Source organism: Microcaecilia unicolor, chromosome 2 (assembly GCF_901765095.1).
Source record: "Microcaecilia unicolor chromosome 2, aMicUni1.1, whole genome shotgun sequence".
Lineage (NCBI taxonomy): Eukaryota > Metazoa > Chordata > Amphibia > Gymnophiona > Siphonopidae > Microcaecilia > Microcaecilia unicolor.
The window spans coordinates 497,121,950-497,145,726 of record NC_044032.1 but is presented as its reverse complement, the minus strand read 5'-3'; the positions used below and the strand labels follow the sequence as shown (position 1 = coordinate 497,145,726).

Sequence of the window (23,777 nt, the reverse complement as noted above, 5' to 3'; positions counted from 1 at the left end):
GAGTGGGGTGGGGGAGGGAAGGAGAGCGAGAGAGAAAATACTTAATGGGGGGGGGGGGAGAGACGGGGCAATGCTTTATGTGCAGAGAGAGAGAAGAGAAATAGGGCAATGCTGAATGCTGTAGGTGGGAGGGGGAGGAAAGAAATTGGTAATACTGCATGCCAGTGGCAGAGAGAGACAGACAGGAGCAATACTGGATGGTGGGTGCAGGAGGGGAGAGAAATAGAGAGGAGATACTGGATGGGGAAGAAGGAGACAAGAAAGGGTTTGCTGACTAGCAGGGGGGAGACAAGCGAGGGACCCTGAATGAGGGGTGGAGAAAGACAGGAGAAGATATGCTGGATGGCCGTAGGGGGAGGGAGAGACAGAGAACATGTTGGATTGCAGGACGAGAGAGAAAGAGAGAGAGAGAAAGAGAGAGAGAGAGAGAGAGAGAGAGAAAGGATGCTGGATGAAAGGGGGAGAGAGCAAAGAGTTAGTGAAAGACTGGGTTGTAAGAGGAAGGACATGCATTGGTCAACAGCATGGTTGGTCCATGGTCCTGCATGGAAAGAGTTCTGCCACATCTCCTCCAGGACCTGTGGATCCAAAAGTGGCCTCTGCTTAAAAATTAATAAAGACCACTATTCTAGAGAGTACATCTCTACCTCTTGGTGCAGAAGCTCGGGTAAGGGTTAATGCATAATTATAACAATGTATAGATGGACTGTTGGCTTGATGTGTGGTTACTATTCCATATTAATAATTCTGTTATTGCCAATAAAAGGTGTCAGGTTTGGAGTGACTCGTGTGTTTTGATAACTTTCTTTTGGTTTGCCTTCACAATCAGTCCTTGACCCCTTTGAAGAGCATGGCTTACTAGTATCAAGTCATGACTTCTACCAAAGCAGTGCCGTTTGTTTGTCCCACCTCTGCCAATTCCATATAGGAAAGCACATGGGGGTTGTACTTCAAAGTAAACAACTACAACTGAATACATTTAGGCAAAAGGAATTAGAGAAATGAGCCCTTTAGTCTCTTTTATATTTGTGTCTCTCTCACCCTCCCATCTGCAGGGTTAGCTACTCTGTATGCTATCTCCCAGGAAAGGCCTACATTTCTTCCCTGTCCATTGATGCACCTGCACAGACATTTCACTCGGTAACTGTAGGCAAGAGCTGCTTAGCTATCTCAATTTTAGATGTTCTCTAGTCCAGCAGCATTGCTCTTTTGATTTATACCAGAAGCCATATATGGAGAATCACAAGGCTGTGTATTAGAAAAATGTTGCCACTACAAGCCTAACTTGGAGACACCTATTCCAGCAAGCCAGTGTATGGTCCTAGATTCATCACTCATTTGTTCTTTACTAACAAGGTATGTGTGGACGTGGCTGTTGTCATGCTGTTTGGCAGTGGCGTAGCTACAGGTGGGCCTGGGTGGACCACTTAGGGCTCAGGCCCACCTAACAGTAGCACAAATTTAGCGAAGCTGGTGGGGATCCCAAGCTCTGCCAGCTGAAAACTTCCCCCTGATGGTAACGAAAACGCTACTCTCCATGTTACCAGTACCTGCGCATGCTCAGTTTTCAGCGCATGCCTGCTGCAGATTGCCAAGGTGGAAAGAAGCATTTTTCCACCAGCTGAGATCATTTTTTTGGTGGTGGGGGAGGGGGGGAGAGAACACTTAGTGCCCACCCACTTCTTGCCTAAGCCCACCCAAAATCTGTTGTCTGGCTATGCCCCTGCTGTTTGGGAACCCTAAGTGGCTATTAGCACATATCTATGCAGGTACCCTCACCTCAAAGCTAATATGTGAATCTCTGGAAAAGGTGACTAGAGTCACCAGGGGGGGAAAAAAGAGGTTTTAATGAATTCTGTCAGAGCAAACAATTTGTAATACAACAGTCCAAACCCTATCCTTTTGTTTGAAAATAATAAAAAAACAAAGGTACAGAAATTCAAACATGTAACTTTTTCAGATTGCTTGATGACTCCACGACATGAAAAAAAATCAACATTTTGGATCTGCTACTTTTGTCACCTTTTCCTAGAGATGGTCTTACATGATTACAATATTTCATATCTCATGGCTTAGCCTAATAGGATGAGAATGTATAACTTTTCATGAAGGAAGTCCCCAAAGAGCAAGGTATTCTAGAGGAGGACAAATCATAGCAGCAGCTGTGCTTGGTCATGCTGCATTCCTTCCTTGCATTAACAGATCACTTACAAATGTTAAAAACATATCTAACACTTACAAGCTAACTAAATGTTCTGCAATCATACTACACTGGACCCTACTTCCATGCTCAGTAGTTTCTCTGACACCTGCAGATGGCCAAAGGGGATTTTCCTTCTCACTGGGATTTGTGTCAGCTGGGATCTAATACCTGATAACAATATCAGGAAGGATGCAGAAAGCAAGCATAATCTCAGTGACTTGTAGAGGGCGGAGTGTTCTGTACGGCACCACTCAATTTGTCCAAACCCCTGAAGCAACATTACCCAAGGGTGTGCTGGATAACATACCATTGCACCTCCTCTCTACAGGTATCCTTTAGTAATTTACAAAGGTAAGAAGCAGTGGTCAACCGCTATATCCTGTATCACCTGTGGAAAACAAACAAGTCCTTCCTCCAGATTCTATACATAGTGTCCAGATTTGCACATCCAAATCTGGGCACGCTCCCAAACTGTGTGTTCAAATTAACTGAATAACGAGTTCAAAACGATCACTAATTGGGTGCTGAAAACCAATTACTGAAGTTAACTGGCACTCATTAGAACTTATGCACGCATTTGGCTGCACGTTATTCCATAGGGCAGTTCACAATCGCAAGTAACTGAAAGGGGGTGTGGCCATAGGAGAGGCATGGGTGTGTCAGGGGTGTTCCAAACATTTTCACGTATAGTTATGGAATACGGGGTCAGCGCACCCAACTTGGCCGCCAGCATTTACACCAGGCTTTAGCAGGCATAATATAGTGCATGGGAATTGGCGCTAAGCACAATTCTATAAAGAGTGTGCGCCCTTCACGCTTAGTGCTGATATTTTCAGGCACCTATTTTTGAGCGTGATTTATAGAATTCATTCCAATGTCTCTAGTTTACAGAAGCTCTTGTATATTTCAGTTAGGGGTGAGATATGATTTGTCCCTCAGGATGAGGCTTTGTGAGGGTGAAAGACCGACATGGGTGATCGCTGGACCCCGACTCGACTGATGTGCCAGCATCTCATTATCACAATGAGCCATCCCATGCATGCATATGATTGATAAAGAATGTAGATAATGTTTTAAGTACGTACCCAACAGTTTTCCTTGGTAATGCCTACTCTCCATAAACTAGAGAAATAGAGTGGATCGATGCAGAACAAAAGTCATGGAGGAGAAGTATGCTTTTACCTGTTGCTATTTCCTGCTTGAATTTAGTTAGGAGAGTAATTAGTACTGTTTCAGTGCTATGTAGGGGGCGAAATCCTGATTGTGATTCATGTAGTATTGTGAATTTGTTTATATAATCATTAAGTTGTTTGGTTACCATGCTTTCCATCAGTATGACTACCAGTGGGATAGATGCTACTGGGTGGTAGTTAGTGATGTCATTTGTTTTTTTCTTGGTGTCTTTTGGTATTGGGGTGAGTAGGATGTTGTCATTTTCCTTAGGGAAATGTTGAAGCATGTAGTTTAAGAGGTAGATGCACTAAACGTTTTTCATCGTTAAATGAGCCCTCAGGGAAGAATTTCCTATCCTTTCCATGCACTTAAACCTATTTTCCGACGACAGTAGCAGCTAACGAAAACGGAATGGAGATGAGCAATTAGTGTGAAAACCCCATTGAAACGACATGCACTAACCTTTTCCGATTGCCTTTACGCAGGAAAAAGGCAGGAAAACTAACGAGAGGTCTGGACCTCTCGTTAGGACAGCTCTGTGCCAGGAAAAAGTGTTAAGTGAAAAAATAAACAAACTTTGAGCCAATCCCAGCGCATTAGCAGAGCTAAAAGCGCTGTGATTGGTCCAAAGGACCTCAGAAAACACATAAAAAAATAAAAATAAAAAAAGGATCGGGAGGGGGCAAGGGCGCTCATCAGGAGCGTCCTGTACGGACGGCCTTGCCCCCCCCCCGCTGCTCCCCACTTTCCGCCGCTCCCCCCACCCCGAAAAAGCAAACTTCTAGAAGCCCCTGCCCCCCTCCCTTCCTCACTACTCTCTCACCTCAGCTCCGCCTCCCGACATCCTCCGTCCGTGCCCCGCCCCCTTTTGGGGTCGTCGCCGCCATTCCCCTCCTCCATCGGGCCCCCATTCCTCTTACCGGGCCCGTGCAGCGCCTCTCTCCTCTGTCCGAAGGCGCTGCACGGGCAAGAAGAAAGCTGAATCAGCTGATGCCTGCCTTTGCGATGGCGCGTCTTTCTCCTGCTGCGCCCGCCCCTGTCTGACGTCAGTAACCTACGTAGGTTACCGACGTCAGAAAGGGGCGGGCCCAGCAGGAGAAAGACGCGCCATCGAAGCTGGGCAAAGGCAGGCATCAGGCTTTCTTCTTGCCCGTGCAGCGCCTTCGGACAGAGGAGAGAGGCGCTGCACGGGCCCGGTAAGAGGGAGGGGGGCCCGATGGAGGAGGGGAATGGCGGCGACGACCCCAAAAGGGGGCGGGGCACAGGACAGAGGATGTCGGGAGGTGGAGCTGAGGTGAGAGTAGTGAGGAAGGGAGGGGGGCAGGGGCTGCTTGAATTTTGCTTTTTCAGGGTGGGGGGAGCGGCGGAAAGTGGGGAGCAGCGGGGGGGGGGGGGGGGGGCAAGGCCGTCCGTACAGGACGCTCCTGATGAGCGCCCTTGCCCCCTCCCGATCCTTTTTTTATTTTTATTTTTATTTTGATTTGGGAGCCATGTGCTTGTGATTTGACTGTGTTTTGACTGTTTGTGGCATGCGCAGAGCAGCTAACATAACGCTTGGCTGCTCTGCGCATGATTTGGGGGCCGATTAACGATGTGTATTGTGATTCTTTGATACATTGTACGTTTCAATACCGATCTCAGCATGTGTGACTTTTTTTTTTGGTGCATTTTTCGTTATTTTAAAATCGTTAGGGACTTTAACGATTTAGATTTTTTTACGTTTGGTTGCTGCATCTGCCTCTAAGTGGGATGTGAGGTCTGATATGAAGCGGTGGGGGGTGGATTTTAATAGGTAGCTGGGGCAGGAATCCAATTGACAGCAAGTGTTAGAGAACCTGTTAATAGCCTGGGTAACTGTTTCGGTGGTGAGGAGAGCGAAGTTTGACCAGGTTCGGTTCGCTGAGTATTCACCAGGGGTTGGGTCCAAACCATTGATGAAGTTTTCGGTATCGGTGTTGTCCTAGGGTAGAGTTTTACGTAGGTTTGCAATTTTTTCATTGAAGTATTTGGCAAGGTTGTCTGCAGATAGGATGTCTTTATTGGATGTGGTGACTGGGGTTATATCTAGTAGTTTGTTCACGAGTTGGTATAATTTTTTCGTGTCTTTGTAATCTCGCCCTATTTTAGTTTTATAGTATGACCTTTTGGTCTGTCTTATTGCGTATTTGTATTTTCTTTGTATTTGTTTCCATGCGTTGAGTGTGTGTTCATCTTTTATTTTTTTCCATGCGTGTTTGAGTTTCCTGGATTCTGTTTTTATGTTTTTCAGTTCTTCGTTGAACCACAATATCGAGTTATGTCTGCGTGAGGTTCTTATTCGTAAGGGTGCTATTTCATCTAGCATGCTTCTACATCTTTTATCCCATTCTGAGAGGTAGAATATGGAGTCCGTTTGTGCTGTCCAATCATTATTGTATATCTGTTGCCAGAATGTTTCAAAGTCTGTTTGGCCTCTTGTACTGTGGGTTGTGTGTTCTCGTATGCGATGAGAACCCCTTTTACGCCATTTTAGGGACAGGTTTAGTTTGTAGTGGTCGGTCCATGGTGTTTCTGTCCATTTAATTTCTGTTATTATTAGGTTCTGGTCTGTGGACAGTTTGTGTGAGATGAGGTTGAGTGTGTGCCCTTTCACATGGGTTGCTTGTATGTGTGGCCATTTAAGATCCCATATGTGAAGGAATTCCTTGCATTTTCGTGTGTTGGTAGAATTTGGGTCTTCTAGGTGAAGGTTAATGTCTCCTAATACTAGTATGTTGGGGTTGGATACACAAGTATTTGAAAAGAAATCCATGAAGTTTGACTGGCTTTCGTTCCAATTGCATGGTGGGCTGTAAAAAAAAAAAAGACACAATTTAGATGGTCGAGCAGGGTTTTGTAGTGGATTCTGATTGAGGCAATTTCGAGTTAGGTCATTATGGACTCGGCAGTGGTTTCGATGGTAAAGTGGGATCGATATGTTAGTGCTATGCCTCCGCCTCTCTTTTATAAATAAACCATGTAAGTGAAATAAAATTAGTAGTGCTGTACTAGAACTAAAATACCATTTTCATTTCTGTACAAAAGTTGCTGTACTTAGAAAATATGAAAATCTGACTAAAACTCTTCAGAAGCTGTCAGTAGAAAGTGGTAAAAGATAAACACAAACACCTGTTCAGCAAGAAAGACTTTCAATTAAAAAAAAAATATCTATTATTTTTGTACACTGCTGTTCTTTGACTCCCACTAGTCTAGTCCAATTAGGACTTTCCTTTGTCCCTGTCAATTATTTTCTCTCTGCCCCTCCTTTCTCCCATCCTCTTATTTAAATAGTGTTTTTTTTTCCCTTTTTTCATTACACCTTGTTGTAAACCGCTTTGCTTGGTTTTTCCTGAAAAGCATTCTATTGAGTCAAAATAAACAAAACTAGCTAAACAATTACACAGTAAAAATTATACCTTATCCCCCCCCTCCAAAAAAGCCCTTTCTACTGTTAATGGTGAATTGTATCCATAGCATATAGGAATATATAAAAGCCAGAAGTACTGGGAGTAAACCAAGAACTCTATTCAGTACCTCCCTGCTAAGCAAAGACACTGACTTCCTGTCTGTTCAGATGTCAATCAGAATAGCATATGGGACACACATGTGGAAGAACAGAAACAAGAATTTACAACCAAAGCACACTTTCCTTCACTATAAACATTGACATTTGGAAACTTCTCTGAAAGGACACTTCTTTTAGTTTTCATTTTAAGGAGCTCATGAAGATAATCACAGGAATGAACTGAACATGTTTAACTTGATTGGTTCCAACATAAGTTTTCATGTATATGTGGCGAAAGAAAAGATCGTTAAGTACCAACAAATGCACAGACTAAGACAATGAGGGGCATAATCGAACGGCGCTGGCCAAATCGATGGGCGGCCATCTTCGGGGCCGGCTCCGTGAAGGGGCGGAGCTAAGCGTATTTTCAAAATATGCTTGGCGCCGGCCAAATTACCACCGGGGTTAGATGAGATGGCCGACTCCTATTTTTAGCCATAATGGAAACCGAAGCCGCCCATCTCAAATCCGGCGAAATGCAAGGCATTTGGGCATGGGAGGAGCCAGCATTTCTAGTGTACTGGCACCCCTGACATGCCAGGACACCAACCGGGCACCCTAGGGGGCACTTTAAAAAATTAATAAAAAAAACAAAATTAGCTTCCAGGTGCATAACACCCTTCCCTTGTGTGCTGAGCCCCCCAAATCCACCCAAAACCCACTGCCCACAACTCTACACTATTACCATAGCCCTAAGGGGTGAAGAGGGGCACCTACATGTGGGTACAGTGGGTTTTGGGGGCATTGCAGTGGGATTTGAACTGGAGTCACTGGGTTCTTAGCCCACTGCTCTAACCATTAGGCTATTCCTCCATTTCACACAGATGTCTATGTGGCCATTTTATAACACGGATGTTCCTATGCTGCCACGATGATATCTATATTTCCTGTTTTGCCCTGTTCATAATTTGGACATGCCCAGCATGAACATCCATTTTACAAACTAACATGGACGTCCATTCCGTATGTATTTTAGAACAGGTTATACGTCAGCAGATCTTGTTCTAAAATACTAGCACCACCTGCAATGTGCTGAACTGGACATCCTTATTCTGAGTTGGACATGCTTTCTAAAACGTCATTTTATATGAGCAATTCTATAACTTGGCACTTCCACTTAGGTACACTGATGCCACACACTGAGTGCCAATTCTATAACAGCATTTGTGCACCAAGATGCTATTATAGAATGCTAGCATACATTGGTGTATCTAAACTTAGGCATAACTATTTGCGCCATATCAATGGTAGGCATGTGTGCCATGCAAGGCACGTAACTTAGAGGATTCTTTAAGTTATGAGTGTAAGTTGGAAACGAGGCCATGCTCCACTCACACGTACGTTACCCTCTTGCAGTTATGCATGAAGGCAACTGGACGCTCTGTCATAGAAGAGCGTATAACTGTAGGTACCCAGTTACAGAATCACTCCTTCATGGAATTAATCCTGAATGGCATGTCCTGCACCAATACCTAATGACTCAATTACCATAAAAGTTTCTGCTACTAGGTCATTTACATGAGTGTTAGGTTACCACAAAGAAATGATAAAACACTAGAATATAACACATGTAGGAAGGGGCTTCAGGTAACGGTTGTTAAAGCTTATTTAATAATTATTAGTAAATAAACTGTCCTTTACCCCCTTAAGGTGTTCCCATAATCCAAAAATATTTTCTAAAGCTATGTAGAAGTGACCCCTCCTCCTATTTAAGGGCGTTATTTTACTAAGGCATGCTCACGTTTTTAGCACGCGCTAAAATTGTGGGAGCGCTAAACGTTAGAAATGCCCATAGGAATGCATTGGCATCTGTAGCGTTTAGCGCGCCCACAATTTTAGCGCGCGGCAAAAACGTAAGCATGCCTTAGTAAAAGATCCTCTTAATTTTTCATATTTTTGTGTTCTTCCCAAAGGTTCAAGGAAAACATGAACTTTTTCTTGAAGAAGTACTGGGACATGTAGCCCTTCCTCTCCCTTTGCTATTATTATTTATTTTATTTTTTTTAAGGATTTTGTTCCGAGGGTTTCCAAAAAGGTGGAGAATGCAGAGTAGGATAAATGATCATTTCTTTACATTTCTTCCAGTGGTATCTAGGAGGGGTATTACTGGGCTGGTACTTTTTTTCTGCCAGATATACATGATCACCCCCATTCACTGTTCTTATTTATTCTCCACTCATCCAGACGGATTAAGGTATTGGGAAACTAGGCTCATTCCGAGGGCCCAGACATGTTTTAGAGCCCTGTTAAATGTGCTTTAGTCAGCTGTTTATACTTAATCTGGTCCCAGCAGGAGTAGCAGCAGCAGCAGTTCAAGTTGTAGCATCTTTCTGCTAATTTACCAAGAAGTCCATCACATGTAGACTGGATGGGGGAAAAAGAGGGGGCAATTAGCCACAGATAGGAAGTAGCTGATGTCCAGGGCCTGGTCTGCGGCTTTAGGCTATGCACCTGAAGTGTGTGTGTGTGTGTGTGGGGGGGGGGGGGGGGGGGGGGGGGGGGAGTGCAGTGGAGCAGGCCTCTTCTGGGAAAACTGCATGTCCAACTGACTCTTAAGTATTGGAAAACACAGAGTAAGCTGGGTAAATTTGGCCCTGGTGTAATAAAACATGCCAACTTTAAAACATTTTTTAAATTCACTTCACCTCTTAGCAGTGCTTTTAATGCCAGTCCTAGAAGTGAAGTAAATTTTTTCTAAACTTGTATTTTAAGTCTACAAAACCAGTGTGTCCCTGACCCAGGACCACCAGAGTAGGATGATGAGTCCCTGCTTGCCTGGTGCCGCCTGTTGAGAGGGTTCCTCCCCACTAGGGATGCCTCAAATCTCTGGTGGCCCCAGTGAACCCTGAAGCTTCCTTTAATAAAAGGCCCTAGTGGCTGTATTCTCCCAGCCTCAACTCATCCCAAGTTGTGCAGCAGGAGCACTCCCGTATTTATCAGTTGAACCATAGCAGTACATTTTGACATACCACTAGGGGTCTGTAGCAGGCAACACAGTTCAAAGAACTTACGCTTTTGAATCTGTTGGAGTACATGGCCAAAGCGACTAATACAGGAGGGTTCAAAAGAAGTTTGAATAAGTTCTTGAGGTAAAGTATATAAAATATATTATTAGCCAGGCAGACTTAAGAGTCATTGCTTATCCCTGGAAATAATATATAAGATATAGATCTACTTTTTGGGATCTACAAGATACATATTACTCAAACTGGCCACCATCAGAATCATAAAACATGATGCTGGGCTTGACAGACCTTGGTCTGACTTGGCCTACGTTTCCTTATGTTCCAATGCACATTCCTGCTACATAAATTAGGCTTTTCAAAAATTATCCTCAAAGTCAGCTATAGAATTGTAATTAAAGGAACATGTATTTTGGCAATGAGAGAGATGGCATATTTAGCTTTGAAAAGGGTGGGGATGAATAGGAATGAAGGCCAAGAGAAATATGGTTAGGGACTGGTGAAGTACAACAAGGACTGTAGAGAAATAATCAGAACTTGCTGCAGTCCTAATGTAAAGCATAATATCCAAGTGCATCACAAGACCACAGCACTATGCAGCCCCCTCACTGTCTCTTCAGAGAGGAAGATCTGCATTCTGCAAACAATACATACTATTAGTGGCAAGGGAAATGAGTCATTGGAACATGAATTTGGGAACACCCTTCTTAAGATAAGATATACTAAAACAGCAGAAACCCAAATCTCTCTAGGGCAGATGAACAGCTAGTATCCCTAGGACAGGAACCAAGAACTATACAAGGCAGGGCCAGAATGGGATTAAGAGGGCCCGGGGTGGAAGAAGTGATCTCCAACAAGGACATCTAGCTACTATGACCTGGCTGAGGTAAGCCAACCTTTTCATTTGGACATTTGTGAACCCGGTTCTGCGGCCTGGCTGGACCACAAAGAGTGAGAGAGAAACCTTACAGACCGTGTTTGGGGTGTGGCATTCACAGGCCATAAGCCCACACCATTTCTTTTCCCTCTGAACTAAGAAACACTTTGCCTTTTGTTCCTGACCTTGTGAAGTAACAGGGTTCAGGTTAGTGTATAAAAGTATTACCTTATTAACACAAACTTGTCAGACTGTGTTAATTGAAAGCCTACCCTCAACCCTCGCTCACAGTATCACATCTTGTCTTTAAAATTTATGTCACTTCACTCAGCTGCAGTTCAAACTAATAGCAGTTCAAAGCCATGGCTGCCCTGGTGTAGTGTTCTACTACTGAGCTCTGGTGATGTTTGAAAAACAAGGTTCACCTTTAAATTCTTATGTTTATGGTGACTTGCTATACCCCATTTTTCGAAAGATGCATCAAAACAATTCACAAACCAGAAAACAATGATACATCTACCTCCTCACGACAGAAGAAGATAAAGGGGGATGGTTCTGCTCAAATGGCTTCTAAGGCCAGATCCTCCTTCTGACCTTTGCCAAAACTGAGCAGCAAGCACACACTCAGAGCAATCAGTTCATTTAATAGAAAACAAATCTCACCAACTTTCTTTTAGCCTCCAATGTCCATCTCCTCTGAAGAGGAATACTTGGGAGTACAGCCAGTAGTGTACATCTTCTTAGGCTCAGAGAAAACCTCTTATTTCCATGGGGAGGTCCAGCTCATCTCTGGGAAATGCTGTTTATAGCTCTCCTGGAGCTCTCAGTCTGAGTCCTGCCCATTTTCCACCCTCTAGGAAGCACAGAGCTATCCTCATCAGCTATTGGTAGCTACAGCCAGGGACTGATTTCTAACCTGTCTGTACCACCCCTACCTAGGCTGGGCTTGCTTTCCTGGCTGAGTAAGCCTATATCTACTCCTTTCCCGAGGCTCATAGCATTCAATCTCAAATGGCTCTCCCCCAGGGCCCTGGTTTCTTGGGTAAGAGTTTTTATAGTGTCTGGTTTCATAGGGCTCTTTCCAGTGTTTGGGCTGTGGTTTCCTCAGATATGATTTTTATACTGTTTCATAAGTTCTATTTACATCATTTGTATTCCGCCTTTAACCACAGCTGCCAAGCGGATTACACTAAAAGTCACTTCTAGTTAGAAGGGAATTATATTTACAATGGTAACTACAATATATTCATTTAAACCTCAAGAAAAAAAAAAAACAGATGAGTTTTTAAGGCTTTGCAAAACTGTAAATATGAAGCAATCTGTCAAATGTAGACAGGAACAATATTCAAAATTTTAGCAGTTTGATGGACAAAACAGCATTCCCAAACTGATTTCAATTTACCATTTTTCATTGAAGGATAATCCAAAGTTAATTTAGATCTACTTCTCAAAGATAGTCATGCAGGTGGAACAGACAGAAGCTGGGTGACATTCTCCAATCCCAGACCACAGAAACTCTTATATACCGAACAAGCTACCTTCAAATAAATACATTGCTCTATTTCCAACCAGTGCAACTTGTATAAAAGTGGAGAAGCTTCCTGAAATTTATCCAACTTAAACATCAGCCTGGCTGATGTATCCTGTAAAAATTGTGGGGGTCTTTTACTAAAGATTAGCTCAAGTTATCTGCAGCAGGGCTCATAGGAATAAAATGGGCCCTGCTGCAGATAACTCAAGCTAAGCTTTGGGGGCCCTTTTGCAAAGGTGTGCTGAAAAGTGGCCTGCGGTAGTGTAGACACATGTTTTGGGCACGTGCAGAATTATTTTTCAGCGCACCTGTAAAAAAACGGCTTTTAAAAAGTTTTTGTCAAAAATGGACGTGCGGCAAAATGAAAATTGCCATACATCCATTTTGGGTCTGAGACCTTACTGCCAGCCATTGACCTAGCAGTATGGTCTCACACAGTAACCGGGCGGTAATGGTCTACGTGCACAGAATGACGATTACCGCCTGGTTACCACCTGCGCGCCAGAAAATAAAAATATTTTCTGGTGCGCCTAGGAGACGCACGTCAAAAATGAAATTACCGCAAAGGCCACGCGGTAGCTCAAAATTGACGCATGTTGGGTGCGTGTAGGCACCTACGCAGCTTAGTAAAAGGGCCCCTGTATTCTTTTCCTTAAATTCACATTGATACAATAATCAAGATATGGTGTTAAAGCTGTCTGAGCAATAACCTGAAAATTTCCAGGACTCAAGAATAATCTTATAGCTTTCAGTTTACGTAAATTAAAAAATAATTTCTCCACTAACTCATTAATATGTAGCTCAAAAGACAGTCTAGAATCTAAAATTAACCCCAACACTTTAGATCTGTCCTCAAACTGAAGAATTTCTCCAGAGAACAGAGTAATATTAATTGATGTCACCTTCTGTATGTCTCCAAACCAAAGTAATTTTGTTTTCTGCTTATTTAGTTTAAGGAAATTAGACTTCATCCAATTTTCCACCATTACTTTAAAGAAGAGTATTCTGTTCAGGACATAACACAAATATATCATCTATATAGAACATATGTAAATCAGCCAAATCTTCACTCAGGAAACTCTCAAAAAATATTAAAAACTTGTGGGGACAAGGGAGAGCCTCTTGGTTTCTTCTCCATTTTTACTTATACTATGTGTATGTTTTTTCAAGAAAGCAGCAAACCAGTCAAAAACCCTGCCTGCAATACCCATTTTGCTTAACCAATATAGCAGCATGGAATGGCCCACAACATCAAATGTTGTTGAAATGTGAAACTGAAATAGAATGACACTCTTTCATGCAGCTAATAATTTCCTTACCCCTGTCACTAAAGTAATAAGTAAGGTTTCATCCCAGGATTCAGTTTGCTGTAGGGGTTTTATACATGTGATGGTTGGCTGTCTCCCAAAGTTTCTCATAGGCTTTTGGTGAATTCTGAGGGGAGGACTCTCCTACCCTACCAGCTGTGAATCACAATATTCAAGAATTTCTCCTTAAGTTTGCTTTTCTTGAAAATGTACCTATATCTTATAGTCAAATGGAGTCACCATAATCCCTATGCTTCTGGTTCAAAGAAGTCAGGCACAGGTTTGTGATGGAAATTGGCAAGAGAAATAACTGCTTTCCAAGTGGTAAATTGAGTGTTTGGGGGGTGGGGGGAGGAGGTGATTGGTTTGTTATTTGAGAAGTAAAAGAAGTCCTCTTCCATTCTGTAGATGGAAAGACCTATATAAAAGTAGTAAATCAACCAGCATTGAAGGCAGCATATCTTGATGATTTTGTGTGTGTATAAGCCAAAAATTTTGAAAAAACCAACCAACGATTCTTGATAATTTAATCAACTCCATTCCTACCATACTTCTCCATTTTTAGTCCAAAGACTAGATATGTAGAAAGTTTTGTCTTACAGAATGTGGATATTGTATACATACAGGGTCAATAACATTTTTGTTCATGTAGTTTGGAGACAAAATTTGTGAATCCCTTATGGTGGTCTGAATTTTAGTACAATTTGTCGTCACAAAATGATTACATCAAAATAGTAACATATATGATGGCAGATAAAGACCTGTATTTTAATAAATGTGACCATTGGATCAATCTGCGATTAAACCAACAATCCAACAATGTTATTAACAACTTTCACTTGCTAAATTCAGTTTCAAGATACACGGCACCTATTGAGGTGGGTTAACTATTCTACATTACCTGCAACACAATCAACACAGGCCTAGTATATGGTTTCTGGCAATCATCATGAAATAACTGAAAAAAAATTAATGCTGCTTAATAAAAGAGAGCCAAAATACACATAATTCATAATTCATTTTGACAGTGCAAAATGGTCTACAATTTGAAAAGCAGGAAAAAAAAAAAAAAACTTACCTGAAGAGTCCATGCAATCCTTCACCGTGGAAGCTGGAAATCTTTGGCCAAGAATATCATCAAATCTTTCCAAAAAGTTCACAGATCCAAGTGGAGATTCAATAGGAACTTTATCTGAAGTAGAAATATAAGTACATTTATCATGATGGAATACGATCCAAGTAAATGTGGGACAATAAAATGACGACAAAATCAAACTGCTCACTTTTTTTTTTTTTTTTTTTTTAAGGTGCTTCCTGGCAATTCCCTTGATTCATGAGTACAAGCCATATTAGTAAGGTAGCAACAACTGAAGCAAAACGTTCCTCACTTTTTCTGAAAAAATAGTAGCATAAAGGAACATTTTGTCACATTTGTACCTGCCTGTACTTTACACTATCCATCTTTCCCTTGATCTTTCACAAGCCTCCCTGTTCCTAATCCTACAAAGTATTCTCTCCACACAATGTTGCCACCATCATGCTTTACTGTAGGGATGGTGTTAGCAGGGTGATATGCTGTCTTTTAAGCCAGACATGCTGCTTAGCAATGAGATCAAAACGTTCCACTTTGTTCTCACCAGACAGACCACAGAACCTTCTCCTATAAGCATGCAGTCTCCTAAGTGTTTGTTTACAAACACCATAAGACACATCTTTTCTTCAGCAATTGCTTCCTTCTTGCTACCACATTTGTAAGCAATCTTTAATTTGTTAAAAAGTCAGCATTTTTTCCCAGTCTCAGCTAGAGATCTCTGTAGTTCTTTCAAACTGATCTTAGGACTCACATTGACCTTCCTCAATGGTTTCCTTAGCTCATGGCTATTGACCTTCCTAGCATGATCTAATCAAGGTAGTGTCCTTGTAGTACCAAACTGTTTCTGTTTTACAAAGATGGACTTGACAGTGCCCCAAGAGACATTCAAATACTGTGACATTTTCCTATATTCTTTCCCCTCTCTGTCCCTTTGAATAACTTTATCCTGCAGTTTTCTTTGGCAGTTGTTTGCATGTTTAGATCATTACTTCAAATTCAGCTTGATTTGGATTCTTCATCAGGAGTATTCAAATCAGTTCGGCTACTATGAGGGACACAGGTGGGCTTAATGTAACTTATTATGGGTCTTCTTAAAGGAATTTTCGGGAAAAGAGCTAATTTGGGTTTGCTATGATAAAGGATATGAAAACTTAGGCAATCATGACTTTTGATTCTTAATTACTTTTTTTTTTTTTTTTAGTATTTCTATAACTCTGCTTTCAGATTGAGCACGCAAAACTCATTATGTAAATCACAAATTCCTACTTTAATGCATTCTGAGCTGTATTTTTTAAGTAACAGAATGTGAAAAATATACAAGACTGTGAAGACTTTTACAAGGCACTGTATTACTGGACTAAGCAGTGGTAAGAGCAGGTAGCATGCTCTATAATAAGCACTGTATTTACTGCACAGGGGAGACAGTTAGCCAGGGGCACTGCATTACATGGAAGACCAACAACACAGGCCCTTCAAACTATCAGCCCAGGCTGATACTGATAGCTAGTTGGGGCAGTGAAATGGTTTGTGATCCCTGCCAGCACCAATATTGCACCCTCCAATTCCAGCCCACACCTTTCCCCAACCTCCCCTGCATAAACCATGCACCCTTCAATTCCCCTCACCTGCAATATCTCCTCCACACATAAACCTCATACCCACTGATTCAATGCCACTCCCCTGTCAATAGATTAACTCCAAATTTGGTAGGGATCAGGGTTTGTGCAGTGGGGGGGGGGGGGGGGGGGTCTGGAGGCTGGGGGAGATTGGAAAGTGAGGGGTTTGTGTGGAGGAATATCAGAAGGTGTGAAGTTGTGCAGAGGGGCATTAGAGGCTTGGGGGGGGGGGGGGGAAATCAAAGGATGGAGGTGGATATGGGTAGGGCATGGGTAAGACACACACAGACATTGGTAGTTCAAGGTGAGTTACATTTTTACTGCTCATAAGGGTTATAAATCTAGACCACCCATTTAATAAACTGTAGTAAAATAGTGTGTTGTTCAACTATTTTATCATGTGAAAATTTACTAAGAGATTCACTAACCTACAGTAAATCTGTGGTTGCATTGCTGAATCTAAGAATGCTATACATTGCTGGCCAAAACAATGTAAAAGATAGTAGAGCCCAAGGAGGCCTATACCTTTAAAAAAGGGCTGGGTGGGTGATAGCAAAAATATACGTTTCCCATCTAGCATCCTGATCCATTAAAAAAAAAAAAAAAAAAGAGCTAGCTCATCTTCTATCCTAATCTCTTTACAAATAATGAATCTCCAGCCCCTCCATAGTAACATGTAGATGACGGCAGATAAAGACTTGTATGGTCCATCTAGTCTGCCCAACAAGATAGACTCATAGCATAAGATATGATGTGATATTACATATGCATACTTGATCTCAATTTGTCCTTGCCATTTTCAGAATACAGACCGTAGAAATCTGTCCAGCACTGGTCGTGTCCACCAATTACTGAAGCTGTCACTGAAGCCCCACTACAGCCCATCCAAAGCTGTCCAACCATGATCAGGGAACAGAAGGTAGACGTCTACCCAGCACTGGTTTTGCTTTCCAATTGCTGGAGTTGCCATCTAATTGCTACTAAGTATGTTTGGTTCCATTCTTTTCATACAGGATTCCTTTCTGTTTATCCCACATATTTTTAAATTCAGTTACCATTTTCATCTCCGCCACCTCCCACTGGAGGGCATTCCAGCTATCTACCACCCTCTCCGTGAGAAAGTACTGCCTGATGTTATTCTTGAATCAGCCCCCCTGCAACCTAAATTCAAGTCCTCTAGTTCTACTGCCTTCCTGCCTCTGGAAGAAGGTTGGCTTGCATATTAATACCTTTCAATTATTTGAATGTCTGTATCATATGAACCCTGTCTCTCCTTTCCTCCAGGCTATACATCTTCAGGCCATCAAGTCTCTCCACAGAAAGGTTTAGCGTAAGATGTATAAATCATTTTACACAATAATGGGCTGCTTTGCATGCATTTTTAACTGAAGCAATGGAAGGTAAGATCTGAACTTTGGCTTCCCTGATTTTCAGCCCACTGCTCTAACCACTAGGCTACTCCACTCCAAAGTCTATTTACAGAGTGGAAAAATCCATCGTTACACAGGCTACACTCCTAGGCGGGGCTACAACTATGATAGCTGAGGTCACTGAATATTTTTAAATTTGTGGTTTATATTTTAAACTTGCTTTTATGTACCGTTGTATTTTATCTATCAATTATGTTTTTTTTAATTATATTGTAACACTGAAAGCATTAAGGTTGTTCCTTGAAAAATAAATGTAAAGAAAGTCACACTTTTATCATATTAAATTTAAGTACTGTCAGGGAGCAGTAATTAACTGCTAGTGTTATATTAAACAGTTTTCTAAGGTGGAAAAGCCAAGTCCTCATCCTTCCCTGGCAACAACTTCTGAGCCACAGAAGCAGCACAAAGAGATATCTATTAATTTCTCAGGACTTCCCTAAAACAGGAAGACCCCTGGTTGCTGGCACTAGATCATTACTGAACAATGAACTGGTAAGGCTCCACCTTCTTACTGACAGCTTTCTCATGGGCTGGGAGGGGGGCAAGCAAGCATCTTGACTTAATTATGCCTATTAGGCATATGCATATCATTTCTTTATATTTGTAGCAAAGTTGATTTTGTGTGCTAAAAATATGTACTCATTTATAGTTCATTCTTAAGACATAAACCCTATATTATCACGAGGGCCACTCTTTGTAATTAGAGAGTAAATGATAAAAGAAAATCAACGTTTCAGGAATTCATTGGTTATATAGAAAAATCAAAATTGGCCCATGTAGTCTCTCCAGCATCGATTTATCCATTTGGGTAGATGCATATACAAATTCCCATATGGAAGTCAATAGGCAGCCCCCTTTCACTTGTGCCCCTCAACTAACCTTTGCTGTACTATGCACAATTAATATAAGAGGCCTTTTGCAAATCTGTATGAACATGCTGGCTCTTCTACCTATATGTAAAATACAAAGCCTCAGAGAAAGACAATAAGGCATTCAAGAATTATATTACTCAGACTGTATCTAAGTTTTTTTTTATTATATCTCTATGGCATAATAAAGATCATCAGATCTATTGTGTGCTAACTTTTGACACTGGTCTATGCATGATTATTCCCAAGAGAACTTGCGGGCAGCTGCTAAAAAGGATTCAACATTTAGCAGACAAAGCATGAGCACTAGTGGTTGCTATTTGTACTTCTGAAATATTGCAAATACAAAAGCCACAGCTTTCTATAACCATGATAAGCACATCCAGTCTGAACTACAGTACACACAGCACTAACATTTTCACCTAGCGTTGAACAAAAAGCACCATTTATTCCCTGAGAACACAAATCTATCCAGAAAGACATATTATTTTGACCATACTCTAAACTAAGATTTTATTAGAATTTCAATGAGCATTCTGTATATTTTATTGTAGGCAGCACGAGTTATTTAGGTGTATTCTGAGCCTAGTATTGGAAAGATTCACTTAGTTTAGAATTTTATAGAGCTTTTTACATGGATTGCTCATGTCCAGCACTTTTCACATTGTGCTGTTGTATGGGACCACTTCAATTCTGTATTTAGCTTATTAGTTGAATACAACTTCAACTGGGAGCAGATGCGTTTTGTGAAGATTCATATCCATAGACGCCTACGTTTCAAAATGATAGGGAGTGCCAGACACATTAAAAATGATCCCTCCCTGGAAGCGATGGCTCCTATCCTATTGTCCATGAATACCTATTCCATATCAACAACTGTTCTTTCTCTGAAGACAAGCAGGATAGCAAGTTTGCACAAGTGGGAATCCCTAGTTACAGGTTATCTTGATCTAAAGACTACCAATGAGCAGATAACTTTTTTTTGTTGTAATCAGGCCTTTTCCAATTTCTTATTTTTCCCCTAATGAAGGCAACCTGGAAATCATAAAAATGTGCTAATGGACATTAACAAGCACTAAGTGCCATGTGGTCCATAGGCATAAAACAGGATGTGCAGCATTTAGCATACACTGATGTCCATTAGTGCACACTAAGCTTTAGTAAAAGGGTCTCTAAGGCAAATTTTTTAATAAACCGCTTACATTTACATACCAACTGTGCATCTAAATGTACAAAATACAGACAATTAGGTGCCTAAGTGTACATTTACCTATGAAAATGTCATTTGAGCACCTAAGTGGTATTCTACAAATAGGCACTGAAATGGCATAGCACATATTTGTAAAGGGGTATTCACATGGGAAGAACGTGGATGGGCCATAGGCGGGGCAGACACTTAGATGGGAAACTTACAGAATACTGTATGCTCCCCTGCATGCCTGCTCCATTTAGGCATCCCCATTTACACCAGGTCTATGGCAGGTGTAAATGCGGGATCCTAAATGTACACTAATATTCAATAAGGAAACTTGGGAGCCCACTAGGGACAGAGAAAGTACCTGCATAAAATATATGTAAACCGCTTTGGTTTTTTACCTTTTTTGTTTTATTCATATAGAATAGGCTAAATCAGTGGATTCCAAACCTGGTCCTGGAGGCACCTCAGTCAGTCAGGCAATGCATGCAAATATCTCTCATGAATATTCATTGTGGATATCCTGAAAACCTGACTGGCTGGGGTGCCTCCAGGACCAGGTTTGGGAACCACTGGGCTAAATGAAAGTGCACTACTGTAGAATTGTCCCTTAATGCCTACAAGCTCACTGAGGCTGTGCATCAAAGTGACTGCCACCAAGAACAGGATCATGCAGGTCAGGTACATGTGCACAGGAAACCAGAGGCTCAAAAGGAGCCTTCATCAGCTGACTTGGTACTATACTGAGGTACAGCAGGAGGCTTGATGGGAGGCTTCAATAAAATGCAAGGCCCACACAAAGTGAACAATAAGGTGAACCCTGATGGAAAGTCTGACTCAAAGATGTAAATGGTAGTCAGTTTTGTGTGGGTTTGAAAGGTCATAGATAATTTTCCTGTCATACTAAATAGCAAACCTCCTTGATTTGACATTAAGAGTTTGATTTTATAATAAGATGCTTAAGTGAGAAGTCAAAAAAGTTTGGGTGCCATTTTAAATAGGCTCCCAGAACCAGTCCCTGTAATGATTAAATGCCATCACACATTTACATGTGCTGTGAAATAAACTTAAGTAAATAATTTAGATGGGAAGCTTTTCAATGGACTTTCTACACTTAACATACAACCACTTTCAAAGCCACTTGCACAACTTTACCCACAATGCTTTCTTTAAACTATAAAATGGAATAGACCCTCTCTGGTCCATATTGCAGCTTGTAACTTTAAGCCAATTTGTGGATTAAACTTCACACTTTCTAATTAACATTTACAGTTAACTTTTCTAAGTATGTTCTTCAAACAGGCAACCATTCCTATCATATATATGACTAAGAAATACTTTAAATAAAATTCCTATGTTCCTCCTTCTAGTGAAATGGGCTTGACCACATTGGTTTATAAGAGGGATGAGAGTTCTTTGATAAGCATTTCCTGATGATGAGAAATTAAACAAAATACTTTTGGTGGGTAAATTTGGGGCATTTCAAATAATAATTTGTACCTATTTCAAATGATTCAAAGTACCCAGATGTCTGAGGTTATAGTGAACAAGTGGTTTATATAAAACCTTAGCTTTGGTAGGTTTTCCAATATGGAAACTATTCTACATCTAGATTTTGAGATTGCTCTGTATAAGTGATCACTTGTGACTTTTGGGCATAATTTTAGAAAAGAGGGTATGAATGAGTAGGGCCTATATAAAATCGACATATCCCTGCCCCATGGATAAAAGTGTACAGACGTGCCACACATATAGGCTAAGGTTCTGTCCATGGGTAGAGGGACAGGTGATTTTAGAATCATGTATGTGGGAGAAATAAATATGGAAAGCACCAGGCCTTAGACATGTGTAGGTTGAAAAATAAGAACCCACTGATGGCACATAAATATGCAAGGTTGCCATTTCGCTGTCATGGAGTGCACCAGCTTCAGGAGTTATTCCTGAGTGATGATATAATTCCAGACAGCAATGAGAGACTATGTTCCCTTTTGTTCACTGTCTGTCTCTTAGCTATTTTCAGTGACAACTTATGCCATAAATTCTCAACTGGACAGAGATCTAGAGACTGTGTTGGCCATTCAATTTCTTCACCGGGTTCTTTTCCTTCCAGTCTCCCACTGTTTTTGCTCGATGACATGGAGCATTGTCATCCTGGAAGAAGTAATCTCTGGGAAACAACTGCTGAGCATTCACTTGGTGAGGATTTCAATGTATTTGCATGCATTGACCATCCTATCAACGATGTAATGTCTGCCAACTCCACTGGCTGGCATGTATCCCCAGATCATCAATTTTATTGGATGTTTAACCAAGAGATTCAGGCACGGTTTATATTCTTCTCCCATGCACCTTCTCAAAAACATTTTCCATGATTTCCAAGGATATAGAAAGTACTTTCATCACTAAATAACATTTTCTCCCATTCCTTCTTGCACCAGCTGGAGTATTTCTTTGCCTATGTGTTTATTTACCCACACTGAAGGTTTAGCCTTGCAATTTGCAGCCTTGTCTGATAAGGAGCACAGGTATAGGGCTAAACACATGCCACACGACTCTCTCTCTGGCCATCTGTCAACAGTGGCTCTCTCTTTATTCTGCAACCTCTCAATCCAAATTCCAAGCAACATCAATTGACCATTTCTCTTTCAATTCTCTGAGCAGTTGAGAAGAGCTGAACGTCCTGTTGCTCGAGGATATCCTCAGCTACTACTCATGCTTTTGTATGATTCTTAAGGCTGTACTTTGATTACATGCAACCTTTGTAGAACTCTTCCGACTGGAAAACTCCTCCTCATGCAAAACTACCACATGAACCCAGTCTTCCTGAGACAAATGCAACCTGAACTTTGAATTTGTTTTCATCTTTGAACCACTTTCCAGAGTGGCCACCATCAATAAACGTTTGGTAATTCCCACTAAATTTTATACTGCCTGAGCTGTGTTTCTAGTCGCAGTGTGATTGGCTAAAAGCTCTGCACTTCTACTGGAAGACAATCCTATTATTTGATTGGTCCATTTCAGTCCAAGCTTGCCATAGAATCCATGCATTCTACAAATTCTACATCTGGCACAACATGTATAGAATACCATAATTTTATAAAACCACTCAAAATGTATGTAATATTAATTTCATAATGAAATGATGTATATATTTCTGTGACAGACTAACTATATGCCACTAAATATGTAAATGTGAAGTTTTGCTTAGGTGATGCAAAACTTTTTCAAAGCTGTACACTACCTTGGATGAATCTCTCTATAAAGGTGGTTACTAAAGCCCAATAAAAAAAAAAATATCATTAGGAGGTCAACCTAGGGCAAATCGTCGTTGTACCTCCCCCCCCCCCCCCCCCCCCCGAGGTGCATCTCATCCCCACCACCCTTCCTTCTAGCAAGGGGGTGCACGGAGCAGTCGCGCGGCCTCTGCTGGTCCCCTACCCCAGAACAAGAAGTAACGTAAGAGGAGGCTGGGGACAGTCAGAGCAGACAGTCACATGACTGCTCCGTGCACCCTTTTGCTGCCTGCATCCATGGCGGACTGCCCTCACTGCCCTGCCCTTGGTACGCTATTGCACTGTCAACAGATTTGTAAAGATGATGAAAGGTATTAGTTGGCAGCACAAGTAGCAACTATTAAGAAAGTTGTATGGTGTCACAGTAGAATTTACAAGGAAAATAAAATACAAATCTGAATGATTGAGAGGCAGCCATTACGGATTGGAAATGTGGCAGCACCTTGGGGAGGGGGAGGGTGCTGTGGTGAGGAATGCATGTGACATATTCTCATAGAATTATTTCCAGTCCCAGTGTGTATTGGTGGGATGGTGGAACTGCTCCTTTCCAGGAGCCTCTCTCCAAATGCTATTTTTATTCTTTCCAACCTAGAGGAATTTGGACAGAATTATATAACAAAAAGGGGTTGATAATGGCTCTCTTG

The 23,777-nt window shown here is 41.5% G+C and overlaps 1 protein-coding gene across 1 annotated transcript in view; it reads right to left on the bottom strand.

Annotated features, from left to right (window-relative positions):
* Nucleotides 1–23,777, bottom strand: part of ACOX3 (acyl-CoA oxidase 3, pristanoyl) — a 157,192-nt gene that overhangs the window by 55,025 nt on the left and 78,390 nt on the right. Inside the window, exon 13 of the mRNA XM_030191148.1 lies at nt 14,716–14,829. Coding sequence (XP_030047008.1) covers nt 14,716–14,829 — 114 coding nt within the window. The remainder of the gene's footprint in view (nt 1–14,715; nt 14,830–23,777) is intronic.